Here is a 27697-nt window from a genome sequence, read left to right as displayed (position 1 = left end):
GCTCTCGGGCCGTCAGCTGCCACTAATAAAAATGGCACCGATGGCCTTTGCCCTTACCATGTGACAGGGTATCCGTGCCATTGGCCGGCCCCTGTCACATGGAGGGAGCACTGGATGGCCGGCACCATCTTTAAAAATGGCACGGGCCATCCAGTGCTCCTACCATATGACAGGGGCCGGCCAATGGCACGGATACCCTGTCACATGGTAAGGGCAAAGGCCATCGGTGCCATTTTTATTAGTGGCAGCCGACGGCCCGAGAGCAGGAGATCGCTCCCGGGTGAATTCTTCAGTCAACAACTACAGCCGGATGCCTCGCCCTTCGACGGTAGAGACCTAGAGGGATCGCTTCCCTTTCAGGTAGCACTGACTCTACCTTGGAACAGGGATCCACCTTCAGGGCCATAACACCAACCTACCAGCTTGAAGGCCCTGAGACGATTTTTGGGGTTCACTAATTACTATAGAAGCTTTATAAAGAACTAATCTCCCTATCTCGGGGCTTCTCCATATTTGGGACTCTGTGAATGTCTATTGTACTCACTATCTCAGTTCTCTCCACTACAGCACTGCTACCGGAGGAACCGCTGTTCCAGCACCCTGGGGAATCCTAGCCCAGCCGGGCTACATCTTCTACTCCCTACTGCCACCTCTGGTGGTTTCTCAAACTGTCTAAATAAAGAACTATCTGTGTTTGTGTGTCCAGAGCTGAGCCTGACCTGTGGCCCCTCACGGGACTTCCCCCCCCCCCCCCCATGGGCATGGTCAGCTGCCACAGTGTCCAAGGGTCCACCCAAACCTCACTAACTATAACAAGAACTTATCCAATCCTTTTTTAAACCCAGCTACACTATCTGCACTAACCAGCCAGGCTGGTCTGTTTCCAGCATTGGATTTGTGATATTCACGGTTCCTGGCTAGCTCTGGAAAAAGAATAGATGGAAGGCGCTTGACTTACGATGCTTTCTTTTTTGCCTCTTACCTCTCCTCAATCCCATAGGATCAGTAGGAATAGCTCTATTTTTGCACATACACTGTGCGAGTGGTGAAAAATGTTTAAATTTCTGGATAGATCACCTGTGGATCTCCTCCCCATTTCTCCCATACATGGCAATTCGAATATGTCAAGTTGCACCTCCTCCCCTTTGTTTAAGGGCTGGAAAGAGCATGGTCTGATAACTGTAGCACAGCTGTAGGGGGAAGACGGCAGGGAAGCTTTTCAGAAGTTAGTGGATGACTTTGATATTAGTCCAGATGGGTATGCTCAGTATTTTCAAGTACAACAGGCTGTGTAGAGCGCCTGAGTGTATCTGATCCTTTGCGGCCATTGAATGGCCTAGAGAAGTTCATTCATGACCCAGATTTTCATAGATGGGGGGTGGCCTTAGCGTATAAGGGTCTGCTTGTTGGTAAATCCAACAACTTTGCAGACCCTTATTGACGCTTGGAATAAGGACCTGAATCTGCAGCTGACTGATAAGAGACTGGACACATATAGTTGGTAGGATGCACATAAGAGTTCCATTTTTGTTAAACAGGTGGCCCTAATGATTTGGCTTTTACATAGAATGTACAGAACTCCAGAATATTATGCAAGTATTGGGCAAGTATTGGTTGCTGGAGAGGCGGTGGAGCTATTGGCTCTTTCACACATATGTAGCGGCACTGTCAAAGCATACGCTATTTTTGGACTGAGGTCACGCAGGAGATTGCTAATATCCTGGGGTATGTGGTTTTTGTTGGGTCTGAGCTGGGTTTATTGGGTAAATGGTCAAGATCTGGGATTCCCCTGAAAAAATCACATTAGTTGGTCATCATGTATTGGCTGTCAGATTCACTATTGCTACATTTTGGAAAACTAGCCCTCTGTTGACCCACTGGAGTCAGCAGGTGAGAGACATTGCAGACATAACATGGAGACATCTCCACCGCAGGCCCCAAACAGTGGAACCTGCTCCCACCGGACCTTAGGCTGGAACAATGCCCAATTACATTCAAGAAGAGACTTAAGACGCTACTATTCAGACAAGCCTTCCCATAACACTTATCCTTGCCTCATCCTCCACAGACCTTCTCTTCCTAAGCTCAGATGCCTAAGCACTTTTTCTTCCGCTGACTAAGCTATTTAATATATGTATATTAGTTTCATTAAATCTATGGTAACCCTCAGCTACCCTCCCCCCCCTTCCAACCCCCTTCCAATCCCTCATTCCTACCCCCTCCTTCGGAATACCTTGTTACCCCAAAAAGCCAACTCTTATCAGTTCTTACCAGTTTTGACACGTTACTCCCCATGCTTAAGCTGTATCCAAGTTGTTCTCTCCCCCTGTTCTATGTAAGACAACTTTGTCACTGTTTTTTATGGTTGCAATGTAAACCGGAGTGATAATTAACTCTGTTATTTGAACTTTGGTATAGAAAAGTTATAAATAAATAAATAAATAAACATGACCTGTGTCCTAATTGAGAATTTATGTATGTATATGCTTTTCTCATACATTTTGTGTGCAATATTCTTTGCAGCTACTAGTATGTCCCATGTTGTACTTGCTGTTATATTGGAAAGGTTATTAAAGAGTTTAAAAAAAATTTGAATGTGGCACATTGAGACCAATGATTAAGTTCTGAGAGTGAAATATAATATCCTGTTGCTCTTGTTTGAATTCATAAACAACGTGGAACATAGCTGAGCAAACAGGATATCACTCAATTATATGAATTGTTCTCTGCAATCCTCCTAATGTTATGACCTTATGTAAGACAGCACAAGAGGTTTGTAGCTTGCCAGAGGACAGATACATGCTAAATTCTGGCTTTTTTTTTACACAAAACTTTATTCTTCACAGTGTTTCAACCAAACAAATTAGCAGGAGCTGCCTTCTCTCCCTTTCCCAGGGGCCTCCCTGTGTCTAAGCTTTAATCTCCTGCTCAAGGGAACTGCCCTGTAACCAGGATTCCTTTCCTCAAGATGGACTGGGGCCACTTGCCTGGATCCGGTCTTTTAAGTTCTGAGGATTTCTCCTGTACACTCTGTTACAGTCCCCATAACATAATGGAGCACCTGCTCCTATTGTACAGGAGCTGCATCCCTACTGAGATGCAAAGTTAAAGTTTTTAGTATTTCTGTGTTCCTGACTGGGGTTAATGATATTACGGTAATAAGTAATTTTCTCTAGTCTCCCATGCTTTGAAATTGAAATATCATGGGAGCTGCTTTCCTGCCAAATGTGCTTAACTGATATTTTTTTAATGACTTGTGTGTTATAATGTTTGGAGAGGCCTTTCTTTCCGTGTGTCTTTGCAATCAATGGGCAGCAGGTCAAGCCTGGAGGAGGACTTTGGAGCAGTAGTCTTCTGATTGGATATTGCAAGAGTCTGGGATAAGCACTGCTTTGTTACTGAACCCAGAGGAATTATTCAGCAAATGTTGTGACGAAAAGTAAATCATCTTACAAATGAAACAGAAACAAATATCGGGACACTGACAATTTGTGTAAAGATTAAGTATTTGTTCCCTGCAGCTGGTGTCTTTACCACAAGGGTTTGTTTCAAGTTGGAAGTCTCCTTGCCTAGCATCAGGCAAATCCCAATAGCTGGTGGAGATTCTTTCATGTGAGAGAGAGAAGAGAGTAACAGTGCTTCCTTTCTCCCTCTGAATAAATCCGTAGTGGAAAAAAGCAGCCCAGTCATCAGGAATCCTTTCAGCCAACCACGATTTTATAAAACGGTTTGAAAATATACAACCCTTCATAATGGACAAGTTGCAAAAAAAAAAAAAAAAAAGACTGAATTAGCGCACGTTTGAAACGTGCATACACATATATTACCACTGATTCTGCCACCGTCATTCCCCCTCACCCTCATCTCCTCTTCCTATGCACATTTTTAAAAGTTGGTTAATTCTGTTCAAATTGTTGGATTGCTCGGGTGACCGGCTCAGCTAAACATAGATTTCATAGGATGATGCTGCTGGCAACTTTTTAACTTATGCTGATCCGACTTTCTTGTTTATTTGTTTAATTCAAGATGTTTATGCAATTATTTGTGCCGCTAGTTCTAATTAAATAATAAACAAATAACTAGAGGCCAGAGCAGATGCTGCCGGAGCTCCCAAAACCAGCATCAGCACCATCTCTCCCCTCCTAGATACAATGTCACTTCGCACGTACCCGGATCACATGAGCCACCGCCACTTAAGCGCATGCGCACGATGGGGCTCGTGGTCCCGGGTGCGCAGCTCCGATATCTCGTACAGCAGGAGGCCTACGGCCGGGAACTACAACTCCCGGCAGGCTCCGGGGCGTGGGGGCGGGGCGTCGAGCTCGTGGAGGAGCTGCGCAGTCCAGCAGCCGAGACGCTAGCGGGTGTGCGGGAGGTAAGAGGGATTATTCTTTCCTTCTAAACCGATGCGCGGTTTGGGTTGGGGGCGCGAGCTGCTTCTTAAATAGTGGAGCCTGGCGTTTTGGGCAGGACCTGGACTCCTGCCCCTCCCCCCCAGTGAAAAACACCATGGCGGGTAGGAGAATAACTGTTTCCGCTTGAATGAGTAAATAAATGCTTGTTTCATTCTTAGCAGTAGCTGCTCTGTGACTTTCGCGGCTCCTATTTGGATTTGATTCTGGGGGTTGGCGGACCTGATCCTTTCGCTAGTACAACAACTAACAAACAAACAGAAAAAAAAAAACAAACGTTGGAAGGTGATCCTTTATTATAAGGAGTCCCCCAGTACGGGTATCCTCAGGGCCAGCTGCCGAAATGAGAAGCATTAACTCATTCAGCCACAAATATCGTTCTGTGATGCACAAGCAAAGCAAAATACCATGCAGAGGGTTAAAGGCTCTCCTGCAGGATGCGGGAAGGTCTCATGAGGCTGCCAGCTCATCCCAGGTCAAGCATGCAGGATGAGCCAGTCCTGCTTTTGCCCCAAGCAATGTATGGGTTTGTAGTTCTTGTGTTTTTAGGGACCTCAGTGGGAAAATCCAGATCTACAAATCTATTTGCATGCCAAGGGGCAAAACCAACACTGGATCAGCCTGTTTGCCACCTCACCCCAGGTTAATTAATCAGTCTTTAAGTCTCTCGCTGAACTGCTTTGTTGTAAAGGGAACTTTTTGCAAGTGGAAAGTGAAAATGAATTTTTTATTGTATTACTAATAATTTCTATAGATTTGCAGCACTATTGTTTCACTATACAAATAAACATCAGAGACAGTCCTTGCTGTGCAGAGTTTATAATTTTGTCAAGATAACTTAAACTGCAAAGTCATGTCATTTATGTTTATTAAGAAAAATGATTAACACCAACAAGGCTGTGATCACAAGAACCAGGGATTAAGATTTAAAAGTTCAATATGAATGTGCAATCTTTTTAAAGAGTACGGATCTTAATTTTGTAAACAATAGGCTTGTTTCAACAAAGTCTGGAAAATGAATTCTTCATTGTTCCATTAAAAATACTAATACTGTGAAATGAAATAACGTCATCAGTTAAGCAAAAACAGAAAAAAAGGCAGAGGAAGCAGGATGCTGAATGCCAGAAAACAGTGACACTCGAGTTTTACAATGATTGAAGTACAGGCAAATAAAGTGAAAAGCAAGTGTTTAGTTACTTGCAAACTATAAACATGAAAGATCCATTCTTCCAAATGCAAACCCAAGGACTGAACAATGTTCTGCCCATCAGAGTGTTAATCTTGACAAGGTCCGTGCATCAACACGTGAGTTCCTGTGTCAGAGGAAGAATATTCTTCTCATAGCATTAGTTTCCAACCATGTGGATCACTCTTCCTGGCTGTCACCACTTGGTTCAGCAGTTTTTGACTATTTTGAAAAAATGCAGTTGACAATCCGAAAGCGGAAGACTGTATATGATACAATCTGTTTGTTTTGGGACAGAATCTACCATGCTTTCTTACCAACCAGATCTTAAAGTACAATATTTTGGATTTTAAGTTCTAAAACCATAGTGCACCAGCATTCTTTTTGTGAGTAGTTTTATTGTGGCAGTGAACTCTGTCTTCTGTGGTACCTTGATGGTGACTGGCTGTGTTTGCCTTCTGTAGAGCAAGCATACCGCAGATGTTCTACAAGAATACAGTAATAATAACCTGTACCTTCCTGTTCAGTTTTATGGGCACTCTCTGACCTGCTCTTTCTATCTGCCTCACAGTTGTGTTTCTGCGTGACTAGAGGAAACATCCAGACCGGACATGGCAGGTAATGCAGACAGTAAAAATCTTTGGAATAACATTTCTGACTTTATAGTGTCACCAGGGGTATAAAGAGGTTGCTGAATGCAGTTATTTCAACAATGTCCCATTGGAGAAACTGCACCAATGGGACATTGCGTCCTATTAATGTAGTGGCCATTTTTAGGTTGTAATGCCATCGTGTTGCTTTCTCTGGGTGTGACATCACAAACACAACCTTCCTTAGCCAGTCAAATTGCAGCTTTTGCCACCATGGATCCAGCTTAATATTACAGCAGCCATATTGTGGGTTTGATCACACACACATTGTAGATTTCTTCCTGCTGGGTTCTGAAGTTGATTCACACTCTATAGCCAGCTGGAGAGAGGAAAGGTCATTTATATTTTGTTAAAAGGCCTCTGCTGAGGATCTGTGTCTACAGTCACAGGAAGATGGGGCAAACCTGCTCCTTCGAGGCTTTGCACTTAATTGCACTTTTATAGTAGGGCTGGAAAAATTCCTAGCACTTAAAACTCAGGCCGTGGTGACTGAGGGAAGATCTGCTGGCAGGGAATGGGTAGTGGAATGCTGCAATGGCAGATGCTGGCAGGATCCCACCAAGGAGAGTTGATGACCGCTGGTGGCAGACTGAAGGAAAGAAACTGACCAGGCTGGAGGAGAAAGGGGGAGGAGAGTGCCTTATAATGGAAGAATAGAGCAAAGAAAAATGTAGCCCCCTACGCCAGGACTTACCAAACCTTTGGAAAGCGTGACCTCATCTTAGCACTTGAAAAGCCACATGACCCCAGAGGATGACCAAAATAAACTAGCAGAGATGCGATCTCCCACCGACAGTCACTCCACTCTGACCCCCTCTCCACACTCCAGCAGATTCCCTCTCTCCATCTCTACCTTCTCTAGTTGATCCTTTCTCTCATCCTCCATCCCATCCAGAGAACCTTCTCTCCTTCCACCTATCCTCTCTTAACAATCCTCAGCTTCTCTCGCCTCCTCCAGCCCTTTTCGCATCCCTCCAGCTGATCCTCTCTCACCCCAAACACTTCTGACTCCCAACTGATCCTCTTTCATCCACCATTCCACCCCCAACTCTTATTACGTCCCCCAGTTGATCTTCTGTTGCTCCTTCCTCTCACCTTTCACAGCCAATTCCTTTCCATCTGATCCAACCTTCAAGCCCTCTTGAATCTGATCCCTCTCTTCAAACTGCCCTTCCTCCAGATATCCTCCCTGGCCAGAGTCAGCAGAAACATTTTCATTTGGGCCCCAGGCCAAAAGCGGTTGACAGCTGGTGGGAAGAGAGCAGGTTGTCGACGGGGACAATAACTTTCTCTTGGGTTTAGTGGTTGAGGAGAGAGGAACAGCCCATCATGCACAGGCAGCTCTCTCCCTTCCCTTCAGTTGCTGGTCCTGAGCCTGCTGGTGATCTGCAAGCCGCAGTGCTGTTAGTAATGAAAGTCAGCACGGGGCCTGAGAACTGACGCAAGCTTAAAGGCCCTTCGGCGGCCCCGATCTTTCCTTGTGCTGCATGGCTTCCTGTCACCACAGAAACCACACAAGGGCAGTACTGCTGCTAGGCCAGCGAGTGCATGCTGGCTCGCAGGCCCCACGTGGACTTCCACCACTAATGCTGCTGCTTGAAGAGTGCTGCTGTTTGAGGCACATTTCACCCCAGCTGAGGAGTTTATGACCCCGTTTGGGGTTCTGATCCACAGTTTGGGGGAGACTGCCCTACGCAGTCGAATCAGGTGCTTTATAATATTTTTGAGGGTTCCTTTTTTTGGGAATAAGTAGTAAGGAGTCTTGCGTGACTCACTGCTTGGATGTCTCTTTAAGCACCTGCAGAATAGTTTCTGGAACACATTGTAGAGGCCCCTGTAAACCAGGTTGGGAGATCCCTGTGTGTGAATGAACCTATTTGTTTATAGCTTTATTTGTCTTTAATTCATTTGTGTTACTTCTTGCTTGTTGTTATGGTTCTTTTTTATTCCATTGGGTGTACATTTTAAGTGAAAACATTTGGTCTGTGCTCCTGGATGATGACATTTCATTGGATTCTATTTATCTTTTTTGATTTGATTTTTCATGTTATAGTTGTGTTGTATTCTATTTATCACAAAACACATCCAAATATTCAAGGTAACTGGTATCATTAAATCAATAATCACACTGTGGAACCACATATGCAAATTCTCATTCTTGTATATATCTATATTTGTAGGACCTCTGAGCTACATGAGTTTGTTACACCTACAGACTCATTTAAGTAGTGTACAGGTCCAAATTGCTTTAATTAATTACGAGGTCAATTTTTGAAAATTTTTTTATATAAATTTTGCAGTTTTTCTTAAAATGTTTAATAGACCCAAAACGTTGTAGGCTGTTTCACACATGTATTTCTGTCAAATCACTTAAATGTGTTCTAAAAATCCAAACAGTCTACTCATCACATCAAATAGGTATCCCAAAGGTATACTTGCAAACATCCCTAGCAAACATCTCACATCCCGACACGATCGTGTTTCGGACCATCCTGGTCCTGCTTCAGGGGCAACGGTTCTTCTAACACAATTGTAGACCAGGAGCTGCATCAAGCCTGGCAAACTCACTGCACTATTAGTACAACATTGTACTCAATTGGGCCATTTATTTACAGATCTTAAATGGTCGATCTTAGAACAAGCACAACTACAGACTCGGGGCGGCGATATACAAAATTTTTTGAATCGCCGCAAACATTTTTGGATACATCGCTTAAGTGCGGCTGAGCCCGTAGGACTCAATGATAAAATCAATTGGTATTCATTAATATGACTCTGTTGTTTGTTCTTTCTGTTTTATTTCCCGGTAGTTCTGTAATTTGTTGTTTAGTTAAGTTTGCTGCCATTGCCTCGTTCTGAGTAGAGCTTTATTGTTGTGGACGACGTGATAGAAGCCTATAACTCTGAAGAACGATTGTGAAGAACGACCTGATAGAAGACTATGGGCGGCGCAGCCGCACTTCCCCTTGGGGTATTTAAACCGGATGTTCCCGCCATGTTTTTGCAAGAAAAAACGTGGCCGAGAGGACCGCGTACAACAACAATTAGACAGAAAATGGAACCTGATGGAAGACATCGTTACTGACCCGAAATTCTTGCCGGAAGAGCCGGTGCTGGACCAGGACGATCTACAATTGTGTTAGAAGAACCGTTGCCCCTGAAGCAGGACCAGGACGGTCCGAAACACGATCGTGTCGGGATGTGAGATGTTTGCTAGGGATGTTTGCAAGTATACCTTTGGGATACCTATTTGATGTGATGAGTAGACTGTTTGGATTTTTAGAACACATTTAAGTGATTTGACAGAAATACATGTGTGAAACAGCCTACAACGTTTTGGGTCTATTAAACATTTTAAGAAAAACTGCAAAATTTATATAAAAAAATTTTCAAAAATTGACCTCGTAATTAATTAAAGCAATTTGGACCTGGAGTCTGTAGGTGTAACAAACTCATGTAGCTCAGAGGTCCTACAAATATAGATATATACAAGAATGAGAATTTGCATATGTGGTTCTACAGTGTGATTATTGATTTAATGATACCAGTTACCTTGAATATTTGGATGTGTTTTGTACTATTTTGGAGGTTCTGGAACAAAACTTTTTGGGCATTTTTTTGTGTGATTGAAATCGTATTCTATTTATCAACATTTGATTGTTGATTTTAGGGCTTTATCTTGAGCGATCAGTGAAAAGGCATGAGGTCAGTCATAAATTAGAGCCCTCTAGTGTTGGAACTGGATAGAGAGATGGGGCAGTTCCAGGTAGTGAGGCAAAGCATGAGCGTTTCACCAGAGCCGGCAGAGAAACGTCCAGCCACCCACCCTACTCCCAGGCTGGGCTCGCTTATTGTCGCCTAGAAGGCCAGTGCAGCACTAACAGCAGGAGCCCCTTCCAGTTTCCAGGTCGCAGTACAGTGAGAATTATCTTGGCCATGGTGGGTGCTGTGAGGGAGTCGGGGTCCTGTAGCTAGAAGGCCTTTACATATCTGGGATTCCCAAGCAATCTGAGCCAGTCGGCAGCTCAGTGGAAGTAGGGACTCGGCCCGTTGATTGATTTCTTTGGTTTTATGTAGGATGCATCCTCCCCCAGTTTGTGCATCTCTGCTCTAGGAGAGATGGGGAGGAACATGATAGAGACATTTCAATACCTCAAAGATATAAATAAGGCACTAGAAGCAACCCCACTTCAGTAGATGGAATGCTTTAGAACTGGAGGCTCTAAGTGGGTAGACTCAGGAGCAACATCAGTCAATATTTCTTCTTGGAAGGGATGGTGGATGTATTTGACAAAAACGGTAGTAGAAGTCCAGACCAGCCCAGAGGATCCCCAGCTGTGAAGAAGTGAGGGGAAAGCTGGAAACTGGGAATGAGAGTGGGTAGACTGGATGGCTCTGTTTCTACGTCTTAACTCATACCAACACATTCCTCACTCCTGTGTGACCCATGACATTGTAGAGTGCATGCAGGCAGTCATTTTCCCTTCGCTTAACAGAGGCCTGCAGCTGTGTCAGACTTGTAGTCTGAGGATTCACATCCCCCAGTCCTGCTCCATACTAGGGAGGGGGAGCCCTGTGCATATCCTGCAGACCCTGATAGTGTTCAGGGATATTTCTGATTGTGTCTTTTGACATGGAAAGTTGAGGGACTTTTATTTCCAAGTTAAACTAGTAGTGTATTTAAAGATCTCCGATTTGCTTACAGTGCCAGTGAATAACTTCCCTCCGCTTCCAAAGTTCATCCCCCTGAAGCCGTGTTTTTACCAGAACTTTGAGGATGAAATTCCAATTGAACATCGAATATTGGTGAAGAGAATTTACCATCTATGGATCTGTGAGTACCAAAAGAAATACCATAGTAATTGTTAGCAGATTAGGAGCTGTTATTTATAGACATTTGATATTCCGCTTTTGTACCGAGAATGGCCTTAGGACGGATTACAACAACATTAAGAACAGACAAGATGTTTGAATTACTATACAAGTTGCTCAGCCCAGTCTGTCCAGTTACCCCTGCCTATGAGATCATGTCTTGATTTCTCTTTATCTTTTGCACCCTCCTCCACATCAGTCCCAAGCAGTTGGGACCATTGATGGATGACACGTGGGCGATATTAAAGAGCTTCCTGTCCCACTGCAATCAGCCTCATCTGACTATCACTGATGCTCCGAATGCAAGGTCCGGCCTCCCGAAATCCCTTCCCCAAAGGGGGGAGCATTGGAGCTCTGGACACAGATTTTATGCTCACTTCAATTGCCCCATATTCTAAGTTGCCTGGAGGCAGGAGTTCCGAAAACTCTCCTCATTTTAGTTATTGGAAAGATGACAGTGTACTAGCCTTGCCAGTCACTCATGGGGCGCATTTGGTAAATGCCACCTCCCTTGTCTTAGTTTCATCCATTCCTGCTGCAGTGATTCTGTTTTATTAGGGAGAAGAGAATATAGATAGGGTTAGAATGTAAAAATATTAAAATATTTATTACTTGCACTCTCCTTCGTTTGAGGCGAGTTTTATGAAAGGAACATCCATAATTAAAATTATCACAGTAAAGCTCATAGCTATTACTGATTCTTGAATGTGCATCCTGCAAACAGTGAGTATTAGTTCCTTTTAGTTGTCTAGTCTTTTTTTATTTATATAATCATTTACTTTTTTTTTTTTTATTTAATCCTGGACTTGTTTTATTCATTTTTAATTGTTTTATGTATTTTATTATGATCATTATGCATGTTTCTTATAATCTGCCAAGTATTTTGGATTGTGTGGACTATAAAAATTAATTAAACTTATTAAAAAATTACACCATGATGAGACCAATAGCGACAACTTTTTCCTATAAATCATGAAGCGTTTCTGCACGGCTATCTCATGAAAGCCTGTTTAAAAAAAATTGTGTGTTAACTACTTCTTGAAAAGCTTAGAACATGAGTGAGAGCATAACTGCAAGGGTAGTGTGTTCCATAGACTGGGGCCAGCCACTGGGAGAGCCTTCTCTTGCCTCTGCTAGATGCACCAGTTTCACTAATGGAACATCCGGTAGGCCTGTGCTGATCAATAAGGCCGATCTGATACACAATGGTGCTTGATTATTTAAACCCCTGTGTACAATCATTACTACCTTGAGTTTTATCCTCCAAGAAATTGGGAGCCAATGCAAGGGTGCCGAAATGGGCGTTGTATGATCACATAAGCACGACCCAATTAGGACGTGGGTAGCTGCGCTCTGGTCAAGCTGCAGGGCTCTGATAGTAGACTTAAGGATCCCCACATAAACTGAGTTACAGTAATCAAACCCTGCTAACACAAGCGTCTGCAGCACAATACGAAAATCAGAAGGTGACAAGGCTTTAGATGCCGCCATAAATACAGCTTATAAAAAGATATTTTCTTAGTGTCCAGGCAGATGAAGCCAGAACAAGTGGGTTATGCACCTCTACCAGCAGATGGAGATGGAGCAAACTGACGTCACAGTACAGAACCCCTGCAATGACAGCCTGCCGATTTTCTCCTCCTCCAGCAGATGGTGGATGTGCATCTCCCCACTGGGGATTGCTTCATTCTAAAGAAAAGGAGAATAAAGGAAATTTGCCCCGCTCTTCTGCAGTGATACCAAATGATCCCTCCCACAGATGACAATTCTGAGGTGATTTCTGTGGTCCCTCAGATAAGTGCCTTGGTCCGTTAGCTGATTTTTCAACTGGTGTGGATTTAGCTTCTTGAGTGGCGAGACCATCTCTGTACTCAGAAGGTAAGGCTGAGTTCCAGTAGGTTAAAAAAAAAATTATATAGAGATTGAGGAGGAGGTTTTTTGCCGAGCAAGGCTTCCTCCGGTCTCTGTGCTCGGTGTGCTGGTTCGATATTCGTTCCGCTCCGTGGGAGATCGAGGGACATGAGCAGTCTGGTGGGTTGAGCAGCCTCCTTAAGCTAGGCCCTGCTCCGAGACTTTTCGCTGCGTGCCACGTGGTAGGCTACAACGACATTTTGCACGCTTTCTGAGGCTACCCTCTACAGGATCGTCGGTCCAGCATGTGCAACTAGCTGGGCGTCCAGGTTGCGCACCCAGTTAAGTGACGCTGTAGTGGACGCACGCTTACCTCTGCGCACAAGTGTTACTGTACACTTAATTTTTTTTTTGAGCGCTTAATTTTTGGGCACCTAGGTAGGCCCTAGTTGTGTGCTCCTAAGTTTTGGATGCATAATTTTTGGGTGCCTAGGTTGAGCATGCTAAATAAAAAATAAATAAAATAAAACAGCTATGCCTCCGGTGTTCTGACCTGGATTGTGGACCCTTGGTCCGACGAGGGGGTGAGGTCCTCTCGTCGGTGGGCGAGGCTAATCCGAAGGTTGCTGGAGGTAATTGAAGATAATCCGGATGCAGGCGCCTCCTGCGGGTCGTTTAATCCAGATAGCTAGCGCCTCCAGCAGGTCGTGAAAAGCAGAAGCTGGCGCCTCCAGCAGGTCATGAAAAGCAGAAGATGAAACGGAGACGGTCTGGAAAGCCAGAACCAACGTATACCACCGCCGGGCAAGGATCAAGAGCCAGCGTCTTCCGCAACCAGTCCAGGGGTCGAGAGCCAGAAGAATCCGCAGCCAGTCCCAGGGTCGAGCGCCAGAAGAATCCGCAGCCAGTCCCAGGGTCGAGCGCCAGAAGAATCCAAAGCCAGTCCGAGGGTTGAGAGCCAGAAGAATCCAAAGCCAGTCCGAGGGATGAGAGCCAGAAGAATCCAAGAGCCAGTCCGCGGGTCAGGAGCCAAGCAGGAAAGACAGCCAGTCCAGGGATCACAAACAGAGAAGCAATACAGGAACCAAAACAGGAACACCACTAGAGCCAAAGCCAGGGCAAGGTCTGAAGGCTCAGACCTTACCTTAAGTAGTAGACAGACGCTGGAGACAGGCAGGAAGGAACCCCCTACTTCCTGTAGGGGTTCCTTTAAGGCCGGGCTCTTGCTGCCCGCGCGGCCTTAGAAATCTTCAGGGGGCATGGCCTAGGCTGCTCCGCGGAGATGCCGCAGCCATCTTGCAGGGCAGGAGCCCTGCCGCCGACGCGGCTGTTGATGCCGGCCCTTACGTCCTGTGCCTGGCCCTGCCGTCCGGGTAAGTGGTCAGTCCCCGGTTGCGGTTTGCCGCGGCCGGTGCTCATAACATCCGGCCACCGCTCAGCACTCTGTCGGCCATAATGGCGCCTGTACCTAAGAAGCCTAATGTCTTTCTCTTTGCACTGCTTGTCATGTTTGGACGTCTCAGCCAGAAGTGCCGCTAATTTGTACTAGTGCTGTTTGGAGGCTCAGGGAGAATTGTCTTTCTCTGATTTCACTAAGCCTGGTTCTTTGCAACCGGATGTGGTCTTGGTAAAGACTGCTCAGGTGGGGCGCCTGATTTTGGATCTCCCCTAACTGGTTCCTCAGCAGGGGAAGGTAGCTCAGTGAGTACTTCTCAGATATATCTCGGTCTGGATGCTTCTACTTTTTGCTGGGTAGAATTTTTCCAGGGGTTGCAACCTTTTCTTCAAGAGCAGTCCTTTCTTCAAGAGCAGTCCTTAGCTCTTGTCATTGTTCCTAGAGCAGAGGCACAAGTGGAAACCTTGCCTGGACTTTCTGTTACGTGCCAGAGTATTCCTTGAGCAGCAGCAGGTCCTCAGGGTAGAGATCCGGATGGCACAGATGATGACTCCGATCCAGCCTGTCTTGAGGATGGTGACCTTTCCCCCCCCCCCCCCCCCTCAGGTTAGAACTGTATAGAACTATGTTACGGTTCTTTCATAGGGATGAACTGCCAGCTCTGATTTCCCAGACCTTGACAATGCTTGGAGTCCCTGGGGTAGATTCAGTTTCTGAGCCAAAGAGAAATCTGATTTTGGTTTCCTTGCACAAAGCCTCTTGTTTTTTCCCTGTGATGGAGGCTGTTTCAAATGAGGTTGGGTTTTGGAAGGCCTGTACCCTCTGGATCCAGTGGTAAGAGAGCGCTTACGTTTTCTGAAAGTAGATGCACTTGTGTGTGCAATCTTCAAGTGCACCACTATTTCCGTGGAAGGAGCAGCCTTGAAGGATATTCATGATAAAAAGTTTGAGACTATCCTTAAGCAAGCATTTGAAGCAGTGGAAATGACCTTGCAATTCGCTTCTTGTTGTTCCTTGGTGGCTTTCTCTTGTTTGCTTCTCTCCCAGGAGGTTGAAGACTTTGGGGTAAGCTCCAGGGTGGTTATGGAACCATCCGCTGCCTTCTTGGTCGATGTGGGCTATGATTTGGTCTGCACTTCAGCCAGAGTGGTGGCTTCAATAGTAGCAGCTAGGTGTTAGTTATGGTTGAGGAAGTGGTTGACCAGTGCAATCTTCAAGGCTCACCTTACCAAATTGCCCTTTAACGGCTCGCTTTTTTTGTTTGGCAGCGAGTTGGAGAAACTGGCTAGTAAGTGGGGCGAATCTCCAGTTCATCATTTGCCGGAAGATAAGAAGCCGGCCCAGCATTCTTTTAACAATGAGAGGTCGTGCTAGAGGATCAAAATGTTTTCAACCCTATAGAGGAGTGACCTTTCAGAGGACTCAGCCCTTTGGTAGGTCTCGGTCCTTTCATCCCAGACAACCCAAAAGAGGTGCAGGCTCAGGTAATGGATCATCCCGGGCCTCCCATTGAAGGTTTGCCAACCCATCCCTGGGAACAGGAGATAGGGGGACATCTCTCTCTCTCTTTTATCAGAGATGGGTCGAAATCACATCAGATCAGTTGGTCCTGGAGGTGATACGAGAAGGATATGCGATGGAGTTTCGCAGTGTTCCTCAGGACGAGTTCATGGAGTCTCCCTGCCACTCCCCACAGCAGAAGCAGGCAGTGGAGGTCACATTGGCAAGGTTCCTCAGGCTGAGGGGCTGTGGTCCCAGTGCCCACATCTCAAGAAAATACAGGGCGATATTCAATTTGTTTTGTTGTGCCAAAGAAGGAGGGCTCTTTCCATTCTATTCTGGACCTCACGGGCGTCAACTATTATCTGCAAATGAAGCATTTTCGCATGGAAGCATTGCACTTGGTGATAATGGCCGTGCAGTTGGGGGAATTTCTGACCTCTCTGGATCTGTCCGAGGCGCATCTCTACATTCCCATCCAACTAGAAGATCAATGCTTCCTGCGGTTCGCAGTTCTGGGACGCCACTTTCAGTTTCGGGTGCTGCCCTTTGGTTTGACCAACGCTCCCAGAACCTTTTCCAAGGTAATGGTGGTAGTTGCGGCAGAGCTGAGAAAGGATGGAATCCTAGTAAACCTGTATTTGGACAACTGGCTGATTTGTGCCAAGTTGCTGGAATAGAGCCGCCTGAATACTCTCAAGATGATTTCCCTGTTGTAGGAGTTTGGCTGGGTAGTGAACTTGCCAAGAGCATTCTTCAGCCTACTCAGTTACTGGAATACCTGGGGGTTCGGTTCAACATGAAGCAGGGCAAGGTGTTCCTGCCGGAAACTCGAATTCAGAATTTGCTAGCTCAACTCCATCTGTTGATGAACTCTCTGCGCCTGACCATATGGTCTTACCTGCAGGTCCTTGGCTTAATGGTGGTGACCCTGGAAGTGGTACCGTGGGCAAGGGCGCATAACTGTCCTCGTCAGCACTCACTGCTTTCTCAGTGGAATCCGTAGTCCCAGGACTATTCAATTCGGCTCCACCTGCTGATGGAGGTCTCCTCCCAACTGCAGTGGTGGCTGCAGGTGGATCAACTATGGAAAGGAGTTTCCCTATCCCCACCAGACTGGCTGGTGCTGACGACAGATGCGAGTCTTCGGGGATGGGGAGCTCACTGTTAGGAACTTGATAGTGTAAAGGCACTGGAATGCAGAAGAGTCTCTCCGGAACATCAATCAGCTGAAAGCCTGGGCAGTCCGATTGGCATGTGGCATGTTTACAGTCGGACAATGCAACGACTGTGGCAGACATCAATTGGCAGAGAGGTACCAAGAGCCAACGTGCTGCAGGGAATAGATCAACTTATGGAATGGGCAGAGGTAAATCTCCAGATGATCGCAGCCTTGCACATTGCAGACAAAGTAAACGTAAGAGCCGACTTTCTCAGCAGGGAGAGTCTGGACCCAGGACAATGGGCATTGTCAGATGAAGCGTTTCAGCTGATTCAAGATGCTGGGGGGGGGGGGGGGGGTCTCCCGTTCCTAGACCTGTTGGCGACTTTGCGCAGTGCAAAAGTTTCACGATTCTTCAGCCACAGATCTGAAGTCATTGGGGATCGATGCCCTAGTGCAGGAGTGGCCTGAAGACAAGTTGCTGTATGCCTTTCCTCCATGGCCTATGTTGGGCAGATTGATTTGAAGGATCGAATGCCACAGAGGGATGGTGCTCTTGGTCGCTCCAGATTGGCCCAGGAGCCCATGGTATGCATATCTGCGGAGGCTCTTGGTGGATTTGCCTCTTCGACTTCCAGTGCACAGGAACCTGTTGCAGCAGGGACCTATTCTTCACGAAGATCCAACTCTGTTTTGTCTTACAGTATGGCCCTTGAAAGGACTCGCTGAAACATGGATACTCCGCGGCAGTGATTTCCACCTTGCTAAGAGCTAGAAAGTTCTCTACTTCCTTGGCCTATGTGTGGGTTTGGAGAGTAATTGGGGCCTGGTGTGAGGATCGAGGTACTCTTCCTTCCTTGGTCAAGATTCCGCTCATTTTGGAATTTTTGCAGGATGGCTTGAATAAAGACTTGGCTCTTAATTCCTTTGAGGTACAAGTAGTGTCTCTCACCTGTTTCAGGGGTCAGGTCAATGGTGGATCCTTGTTGGCTCATCCTGATGTGATCCGTTTTCTGAAAGGAGTGAAACCTCTTCATCCTCCTTTGCGGATTCCGGTGCCCCTATGGCGTCTTAATTTTGGTTTGGAGTTTTTGGCAGGCCTTACGTTTAGACCACTAAGTACTCTATCCTTGTGGTTGCTGACCTTGAAAACTGTTTTCCTTGTGGGAATTTGTTCTGCGTGTAGGGTTTCCGAACTTCAGGTCTTGTCTTGCCGGGATCCATTTCTCCAGGTGACTCCAGAGGCAGTACAGCTGCATACTGTTTCTTCTTTTCTACCGAAGAGAAAGAAGTAGAGGAATTTAGTCTGTTGCGACCCTTTTATGTCAAGAGACATATTGTCAGGTATCTGGAGGTTACTAAGCCTTTGCAGAAGTTGGATCACCTGTTTGTCCTTCATGGTGGTACTAGACAGGGAGAGCCAGCCTCGTGGGCTACAATAGCTCACTGGATTAAGGAGGTAGTCACAGCTGCATATGTTGATGTTGGAAAGCCATTACCTAGTCAGGTTAGGGCTCATTCTACTAGAGCGCAGCCAGTGCCGTGGGCAGAAGTTAGTTTGACTCCTGTCGACATTTGCCGATCTGCGACTTGGTCTTCCTTACACACCTTTTCCAGGTATTATCATCTGGATGTTCAGGCCCGGGAGGATGCAGCCTTTGCACGTGCGGTTTTTACTGGTCCGTGGGCAGCCTCCCCCCCCCCCATTGGAGTGTAGCTTGGGTACATCCCACTTGTTCTGGATTCATCTGACTGGACACAAAGAAATGAGAAATTACTACTTACCTGATAATTTCATTTCCTTTAGGACAGTCCGATGAATCTAGCATCCTTCCCTCAGCTGCCGAATGATTACGTATTGATCCTCCTGTGTGCTTACGTGTTACAGGGATTAGTAGTAAGTATTACTCCATTCCCTAGACTAGTGTAATTACATTTTTGTCTGAGCTCAGTGTTGCCTGTTGGCGGAGTATTGAAATAGTTATCTGATTTTAATCAAGTTTTTTTTAGCTAGTCTGTCCACAGTTGCTTTTTAAGAAAATACTGGCAGGCTGATGTCACTGCAGGGATGTAGATACTGTGTTGTCAGTTTGCTCCGTCTCCATCTACTGGTAGAGGTGCATAACCCGCTTGTTCTGGATTCATCTGACTGTTATAAAGAAAAGGAAATTATCAGGTAAGTAGTAATTTCTCACTTGGCAACATTCTTCACCTGGCAACAAAATGACAAATCAGTTTGAGATCCCACTAAGGTTCTTTATTTGGCATGCTATTTGAATTTCAGGTCCCTCATAATTTCCATGGGGAGATTCGCCTTAGGAAATCTACTGAGAATGTGATAACATCCATTTGTCTACTTCCTTTAAGTAACAATAGACAAAAATCAATGTATTATAAACCAGGTGTCTTTTCTTGGTGCAAATAATTAGATATCATCAGCATAAATACGATATCCATCACCAAGACTGGGTAAGATCTTACACACGGGAGCCAAATAGATGTTGAATAATGCTGAATCCTGTTGGGCATGTACACCTTAGAGGAAAGATGAGATGGGGAGATATAATAGACATTCAAATATCTCAAAGGTTTCCATGCAAGGGAGCTGAGCCTTTTTCAATGGAAAGGAGGCTCTAGAACGAGGAGTCTTGAGATGAGGTTGAAAGGGGGTAGACTCAGGAGTATTCTTAGGAAATATTTCTTTACAGAGAGGGTGGTGGATGCGTGGAACGGCCTCCCAGTGGAGGTGGTGGAGATGAAATTATCTGAATTCAGGAAAACATGGGATAAACACAGGGGATTTCTGAGGGAGTGATGGGAATTTTAAGGGCTACATAAATTGAACAGATGGGTAGACTAGAAGGTCTTTTTTTGACCATCATGTTTCTATATATTCATCTCAATCCACTTGAATTCTTTGGAGTCTTGTCGAACCTGAAACCTCCTTTCCTCCAAATAAGAGGTAAACCAGGACAATACAATACCTGATATCCCAAGACCTTCCAAGCCAGCTATAAAGATTTTATGGTTTAGGGTATCAGAAGCTGCAGAAATATTGAAAGTGATCAAAATATACTGATTACTTTGATCAAAACCTCTCTGAATAGCATCAAGAGTTAAGTGCAACACCTCTGTTTATACTTCCGGAAACCAAACTGGTAATGATCAAGCAGAACACGATCATTAAGATTATCAGTCAGTTGTTTTAGCACTGCACTTTCAATACATTTAGCTAGAAATGATAAAGAAGAAATAGATCTGTAGTTGGCAGTAATAATGGAATTGAGAGATTTTTTTTGTTTTTTAAATACTGGCCTAACAGATGTACATTATTTGAAGACTGAAAAACAAAAACTTTTGTCAAAAACTCCCCTGCTTAGAACTTGAACCCCCAATGCTGTCTAAATTGGATCTTAAAATCTAAAAACTGAACAATGACTGCTAAACGTTACTTTCTGATTCTTAAAAACGCAAATCCCCCATGTCCCAGCACCACCACCTCTCAGCCCCCCAATTTCTCCTCCGTCCCTTGGTTCCGCTGGTGATCTTCAGTTGTTTTGAACAAGGGATCAAACTGAAAAATTGGAATCCTCCTTCAATCCTCTTAAAGGGATTTGAACCATGAGGTGAAAGTGATTTTCTTTTCTTTGCCAGGATGCCTTTAAAATGGTTGCAAGTCGAGGGATTTTGAAACCTGCTTCTCTGTGCCTTCAATCTGATTTCTCCCAGAGCCCCCTAGACCAGGGGTAGTGAACTCCAGTCCTCGAGGGCCACAAACAGGCCAGGTTTTCAGGATATCCACAGTGCATATGCAGGAGAGTTTTGCGTACATTGGAGGCAGAGCATGCATATCTAATCTCATGCATATTCGTTGTGGATATCCTGAAAACCTGGCCTGTTTGTGGCCCTCGAGGACCGGAGTTTGCCACCTGTGCCCTAGACTTACCTAAGTGCCACTGAATATCCAGGCAAAGATGCTCAGCACTGCTTACTGGCTAAATTTAGCCATTCAGTCCAGCCAAATTTTAAAGACTTAGCTAGCTAGAACAAAGTCCTACAGTATCTGAAAGTGACCTGCTTTGAAGTGCCTGAAAAGAAGAATATAAATAAAACACCCTTTTTTTTATTATTTTTTTTTATACTGTTCATCTTGCCTGGAGCAACTGCTGTTTCCCTGTGGCTCATTTGGGCCAGTGGACTCGCTGGTCCTTTTAAGAAGGGATCTGGGCAGTCTTAGGCACATCTTTTGATCTCATATTGGCCCAGTACAAAGGTTTCAGAACCTGCAAAGGATCCATATTCCTTCAGGATTAGTACTAGGACCTGCTTCTGTGACCCTTAGCAGAGCCAGAGTTGTGGTTTCATTGGGGCAGTTGGTCTTCTGGAGCAGCCTCAAGGGCGGAGAGGTTTTCAGCACGGACTCTCCTCCTCCTAGAGACGTCAAACAGTTGTTAATAGATTGTGCAATGCATGACGATGAAACTATTTCTACGGACATTTTGAGGTGCCATTGCTGAATGTTAAAGAAGAAGCAACACTAAATGGTAAACTCTGAGTGACTCAGTACCTGGACAAGCCAGAGTTGAGTTTTGCCACTCTCCCTGTAAAATTCCTCGTCTCTGATCTTCTCTTCCGTGTTACTTTTTCTCCCCATTTGTAGTTTACTGCATTACGCTGTGTGTGAACCTGATTGCCTGCCTTGCTTGGTGGATTGGCGGAGGCTCTGGTGTCAATTTTGGGTTAGCCATCCTCTGGCTGTTTCTGTTCAGTCCCTGTGGCTACATCTGCTGGTTCCGACCTGCTTACAAAGCTTTCCGGTAGGTAATGCGCCGAGTTGCTCTCGCTGTGTGCCCGAAGAAGGGCATTAGAGGAAAATTCAGGCATAAGGGGCGTTTCCAGTTTAGCACCCTGATGTCTGCTTACAGTGCGTGGCTCTGGTAATTTTCTTGGGTTTAACATTTATTTTTTTTTTGGGGGGGGGAGGTACTTTCCAGCACAGTTGAAATCAGCCTCTGTTGGGGGCCACGCTGCCATGAACACTTGCAATGACCTGGGGGGTCTTTAATCTGCCTATCCCAGCTATCACAGCCAAAGTCCTTGGCCAGGGGTTGCAGACTATTGGTCCCTGTGGAAACTGGTGCCCATGCATCCTGAGCCTGCCCACTGTTTGTTAGTATTGTGCAGTGAAGGAGATTGCCCCCTTTCTGATGGGGGTGGGGGGGTGGGAGAGGGGAGATGTGAATACTGCCTCTGTAACCCCGGCTGGCCCCCAGGAGCACAGAGCCCTGCCACTGAACCGTTGGGCTAGCTCGTGGTGTATGGTTTTTCTTTTCTCCCTCACCTTCTGCTGGTGTTAAGTGTGAGCTTATCCCACTGGCTTTTATGTAATTATTTCTTTTCTCCCTCTAGAAAGGTAATCCTCCTCGAGCATGATTGACAGCAGAATATCCCCTAAGCCACCGGCAAATAAGCTGGGCGCAGCCTTGATGCTGCCCCCGGCTGCAGATCCTACTCTCGGATGTCTATAGGGTGCCCTGCCCACAAGCTATAATACACATTTTCATAGACTGAGCGATGTGGTGATGAAGCTACCCAGTAGCCTTCCTCCCTGGGCTCTGCTCAGCTCTGAATCATGTATTCACCTGCAGTTTGAGGAGTGAAATCACTTGCAGCCTGAAGATTATGGCAGGGTACAGGGCATGTAATCTCTTCCCCTTGTGTTTCAGATCGGACAGCTCCTTCAATTTTATGGCCTTTTTTTTCATCATGGGAGCTCAGTTTATTCTGGCTGTTATACAAGCAATTGGGTTCTCTGGATGGGGAGCATGGTAAGCAGAAGCCTTGGTGATTATCCCGTCTTTATTTCACTATGGTAACCTCTCTCTCTCTCCCCCCACCAGGAGACATTTTATCCTACAAATGGCTCACGTAGTGTAGTGTGCAATATGCCTGAACATGTAACCAGGGGGGATCTTTTCACCTAAATACACTATTCCCTCTTTGTACTGTGTAACGTTTCAAAACAGTATCGCACAAGCAGTGACACTCATCCTGTGACAGTGCAGCATCTTATGGTTGAATCGTGTCTTTAAAACCTCTTGGAGCTGCAGGAGCGGCGTAGATTACGTCACATGCGCTCTGAATCTGATTGGTGCATGCTGCTGTGACAACATGAATGACATTTCACTGCGTAAAGCCACAAAAGGATGTGGAACGACCAGCAAACATACTACAGTACTAACCCATAGTGCAGGTGTGTTGCGAGAGATTTATGTAAATGGTCCATAAAAAATAAAACTAAAGACAAACAAATTAACAATAGGGACTGTAATTCCAAGTTACCAGAACATTTTTTTTTTTGGACCATTTGCTATATTGATTTCACTGCAGAAACCAATCCGATCACAGCTTGTGGGAGCGACGTGGTTTGTAATCGCCCCTGAGAATGCAGGGGAATACAATCCCAGCCTTTTATCAGTGCAAGTTCGGTTGATAAGGGATGAAGATGATGATTTTTTTATTAATAAAGGGGAGTGCCTGAAGAAGGGTCCTGGGTTTGTGAAACACACCCCCCACTGGCCAGCAGCGCCCCTGTCCTGACACAGTGCGTAAACCTCCCCTCTACCCTGTCTTAAACTGATTCGCCTGCTCTTCCTTCCTTTTTCAGCGGATGGATTTTGGCTGTCACCTTCTTCAGTACAAATGTCGGCGCTGCTGTGGTCATGTTGTTCCCCGCCGTGATGTTCACGGTTTCTGCGCTTATGATGTGCCTCGCTCTCGTAAGGGTAGGTGCCCTCCCCCATCCCCCTTTTATTTCTGTGTCTTTGTGACAGTTGGGCAGGATGAAGGACGAGAGATGGACAACTAGGCTCAAACACATGGGGATGGCCCGCTAGCTCAGCCAGAGCAGCTGCTCCTTTATTTAAAATATTTATTGCCCGCCCTTCCATAGTTCAGGGTGGGGTACAACAAAACGTACATAAACTCGAGATAAAATGTAAAATAAAAACACATTGAGCAGATGACAATACAAACCATGCCACGTGAGAGATCAGACGAGCAAGGAACAAAATGGCTAGACCGTTTCAAAAGCCACTTTAGCTGAGTGGGGAGGGTGCCTGGCTTGGAGACACAAGGTGGTAACTTCAATCCCAAAAGTCCCTGTTAGGAACACTTTGACCCTCTGGGGTGCCTCACTGAGTGCTGAATCCTTTCTTCTCTCTGCCTAGAGGATCTGAATTATGCTTTTACATTTTCATGGTCCTTGTTACCCACAGGCTCTGGAAAGCCTTTAAAATAGACTGAAGAGGGCTGGAAAACATTGAAAATGAAGCCATATAGTTGGCTTCAGCATTAACAGTTTAAAGAACATTGAACACGGAAGTTTCCAAACTGAATGACTGATAAGCGGGATGGGATGGTTGGATGGGGGGGCTGTGGATCTCCGTGGGGGTTTAGCACCCATTTCTTAACAAACAGCCGAGACGGTAGGACTGGCAGAAGAAGAACCTGCTTGCAGGAAGTTTTCTTTTGAGAAATGAACTGGAGTGTTGAAAAGCCCCTCCCCCGTCTCTCTCTCTCCCATCAGGTTCATAGACTGTACCGGGGGGCTGGCGGCAGCTTCCAGAAAGCACAGGAGGAATGGAGCAGCGGCTCCTGGAAGAACCCCCCCAGCAGGGAAGCCCAGTACAGTAACTTTACCGGCAACTCTCTGCCCGAATATCCCACCGTGCCCAACTATCCCACAGCAAACCAGTGGCCTTGAAGATGGCTTCCATGGCAAAAGTGTTGGTTCAAGCTGACCTCTGTAAATTTACATCCATTCTCAAACCTGATTCCTCTCTCACCCCTGCCCATGTGTACACACACTTTTTTTTTTTTCCTTTTTTTATTATATGTATTTTACAAGCATGGGAGGTTTGATACTCAGGGCGTTTCCCAAGGCTAATGGTTCAATAAGGTAATGTGAAATATTAATGTAAATACCTAAGTAGGTAAGTACCTATCTTTTTTTTTGGCTCACCTCAGAGGATGACACTACTGCCACACTAAGAAGCAGCAAGCCAGCATGTTTGTGACAGGGGACAAATCTGCCAGCTGAAACCTTGTTTTTCTTTCCTGTTTCATCTTTTGGACGTTCTCCTCGCCACACGCCGCCATACAAGATGGAGGCCAATGGACAAACTGACACATGAGCCATTTTGTTTAGATGATAAACTCCATTTCTTTCTCCTTTTGTTAATAAGGGGTTTCCCTCCTTCGTTTAATAGTGTTTTCTTTCCAAATGCTATAGTAACAGCTTTCAGGGGACAGGAATTAGGGGTTTGGATAATTTTTATTTTCCAATGAGGAGAAAAAATAGTGACCTTTTGATTGAATTGCATTACGCTTGCCACAAGAGACAGAGCCAGTTCAGATTGATAGTAAATTATTTCAGCGACACGGAGGGGGAGTGTGTTCTTGTAACATGGACTCTGTGTCTAAATATCCCAGCCATATATATTGTGCTCTCAATGGCCGCAGCATTGTGGGGAAAATAATTCATATGGTCGCATTGGACAAGGAATGGGGGCGAGAAGGTATCAGTAATGCAGAAGTAAAACACATTTCCAATTTCAAATACCCTCCCCTTTTCCATATTATCTTTGCTTACATTCACCTTGGCGCTCTCTGCTGAAGCAAGCTATGTCCCGGGTTGCTTTGATCCCGTCTCTCCCTCCCCTCGCCCCCACTTCATGGCAGGAACCGTTCGAAGAGTCTTTAGGACGTTGTCCTGGGCTCAGTTGTTGCAGAAACGGCATGCCGGGTGCATTAAACTGAAAAGAGCCCGCCGTAGCATTCAGGGTAACTGATGTTGCTTCAGCTAAAGACTTTTAACCGTTTCTCACTTGGCTTCCACGCTGACGAGAGCATGAGACCCAATGCAAAAAAAAAAAGACTCCATAACTGCAGGCTTTATTTTTTGTTTGTTTTTAATACTATAAATGTTGTAAATCTAATCATCCGTAGGTTTATTATTATTTTTTTTTTCCCAGGCCATTTAGTAATCAAAGTTAAGGCCTCCACGGGTCGAGCTGTAGCCAGACTGGGGTGGAAAGGAGTTTCTTCTCCTGACTACCCTTACCCCTTTTGTAAGTCACCATCAACTCACACTGCCCTGGGAAAAACATTATTAAAAAAAAAATAAATCATAAAAGAGGGGCAAGGAATGATATTAGTTATCAGTATGCAATATGCCTCGAGTCTAGAACGAGACTCTTTCCTATTACAGTACCTACAAAACAAACCTTTTTGAAGACATTTAGGGCCCAATATTGAAAGCAGCCACTAGATAGCCGGAGAAGCTGACTTATTTCTTAGCTGACTTGAAAGTGGGCGGATCTGGGTGACGCTGCTTAGCTGGATAACTTATCTAGCTAAGTAGCAATATTTAGCCTTAGCCGGATAAGTTATGCAGGTAACGTATACCTGCCAATTAGCAGACTTAACTTATATCCAGCTAAGTTATCTGGCTAAGTAGGGGTTGAATGCGATATTCAACGGCATAGTCATGTCGCTGAATATCCCTTGTAACTTAGCCGGATAAGTCATATCCGGCTAAGTTACTTGCATGGCCAGATTTCAGTTTTGGGCCCTAAATGTAGCCTTGGGGCAGGGCTTATTTCAGTTTTGTTTTGGTTTTTTGTTTGTTTGTTTGGTTTTTTTTAATGTTTTGCTTGACTTTAAATTAACATAGCACTTAAGGAATATGCCAGTGACTGGACTGGAAAGTAAAGCCACATGATAGGTGCAGGTGCAAGTCTCCCAGCATGCACTGCTTCTGGACAGGACCACCCAAAAGGCGTCAGGTGGTTGGGTCTCCTATGACCCTTCAATTGCGGGCCCCTCAACAGACTGTGCCAACTAAGGTGCCAATCAGTGCCATTTGTAATGGGAGCATTTGTGTCCACTGGAATCTACCAACTCATTTCACATATGCCACCAAACATGCTTTAGATGAGACTGAGAATATCGGGCATACATCAGAAGTTCATACAAGCAGAACAAACTGGGTGATGTCTTAACCTTTCTGTCAAATATATAAACATTAAAAAGTTTACTCTGGTTTTCTACCTAATATATTCTGTAGACAAAGCCACAGAAATAGAAAAGTGCGGGTTTGTGAAAAGCTGCAAAGCCCGTGCTGATCTTAGTGAAAGCGGCTTTGATTGTGCAGCCTTTCTAAGGCGGGTAGTTGGAGGGGTGTTGGGAGAGATTCCGCTCAAGCCATATTTCTTGTATTGCACAAGATACTGGAGCAGCTTGTGGGGTGGAGAAGAATTTAGCTCTCTCAATGCATGAGACTTTTTTTTTTTTTTTTTTTTAAACACATTTCTAAATTTTGCTGGATGGAAACCAATATTGTAGTCAGATGGTGCAGTTTATAGGCATTAGTGCTTTTCTTTTCTAGATGCAAAACAGAATGCCGAAGTAATTTAGTGCTAACCGAAATGAGCCTTTCTGTTAAGTCTCCATGGGGGATTCTCTGTTTTACTAGCCATTTGTATGTGCCTAAATGTTCATTATATGAACTGAAACCTGTCGCATAATTATGTACTAGAAAAAAAAAAAAATCATTGTCAGACAAGACCAAAATGGATTCACGTTAAATGCTTTGCTGAATCTGCA

The 27697-nt window shown here is 45.2% G+C and overlaps 1 protein-coding gene across 2 annotated transcripts; it reads left to right on the top strand.

Annotated features, from left to right (window-relative positions):
- Positions 1–4246: 4246 nt before the first annotated feature.
- SCAMP4 (secretory carrier membrane protein 4) lies at positions 4247–27697 on the top strand. Of its 2 annotated transcripts, none has more exons than XM_029613939.1 (7): positions 4247–4375; positions 6170–6216; positions 10954–11082; positions 21690–21846; positions 22756–22857; positions 23697–23814; positions 24618–27697. In XM_029613939.1, the coding sequence occupies exons 2-7, from the start codon at positions 6210–6212 to the stop codon at positions 24792–24794; spliced, it is 690 nt and encodes a 229-aa protein (XP_029469799.1). In that variant the 5' UTR covers positions 4247–4375; positions 6170–6209; the 3' UTR covers positions 24795–27697. The 2 variants fall into 2 exon arrangements, with proteins under 2 accessions (XP_029469799.1, XP_029469800.1); XM_029613940.1 differs by lacking the exon at positions 4247–4375 and adding an exon at positions 4379–4516.

This window comes from Rhinatrema bivittatum, chromosome 8 (genome assembly GCF_901001135.1).
Source record: "Rhinatrema bivittatum chromosome 8, aRhiBiv1.1, whole genome shotgun sequence".
NCBI classification, from domain to species: domain Eukaryota; kingdom Metazoa; phylum Chordata; class Amphibia; order Gymnophiona; family Rhinatrematidae; genus Rhinatrema; species Rhinatrema bivittatum.
The sequence above is the reverse complement of the archived record's forward strand: the minus strand, read 5'-3'. Positions and strand labels throughout refer to the sequence as shown.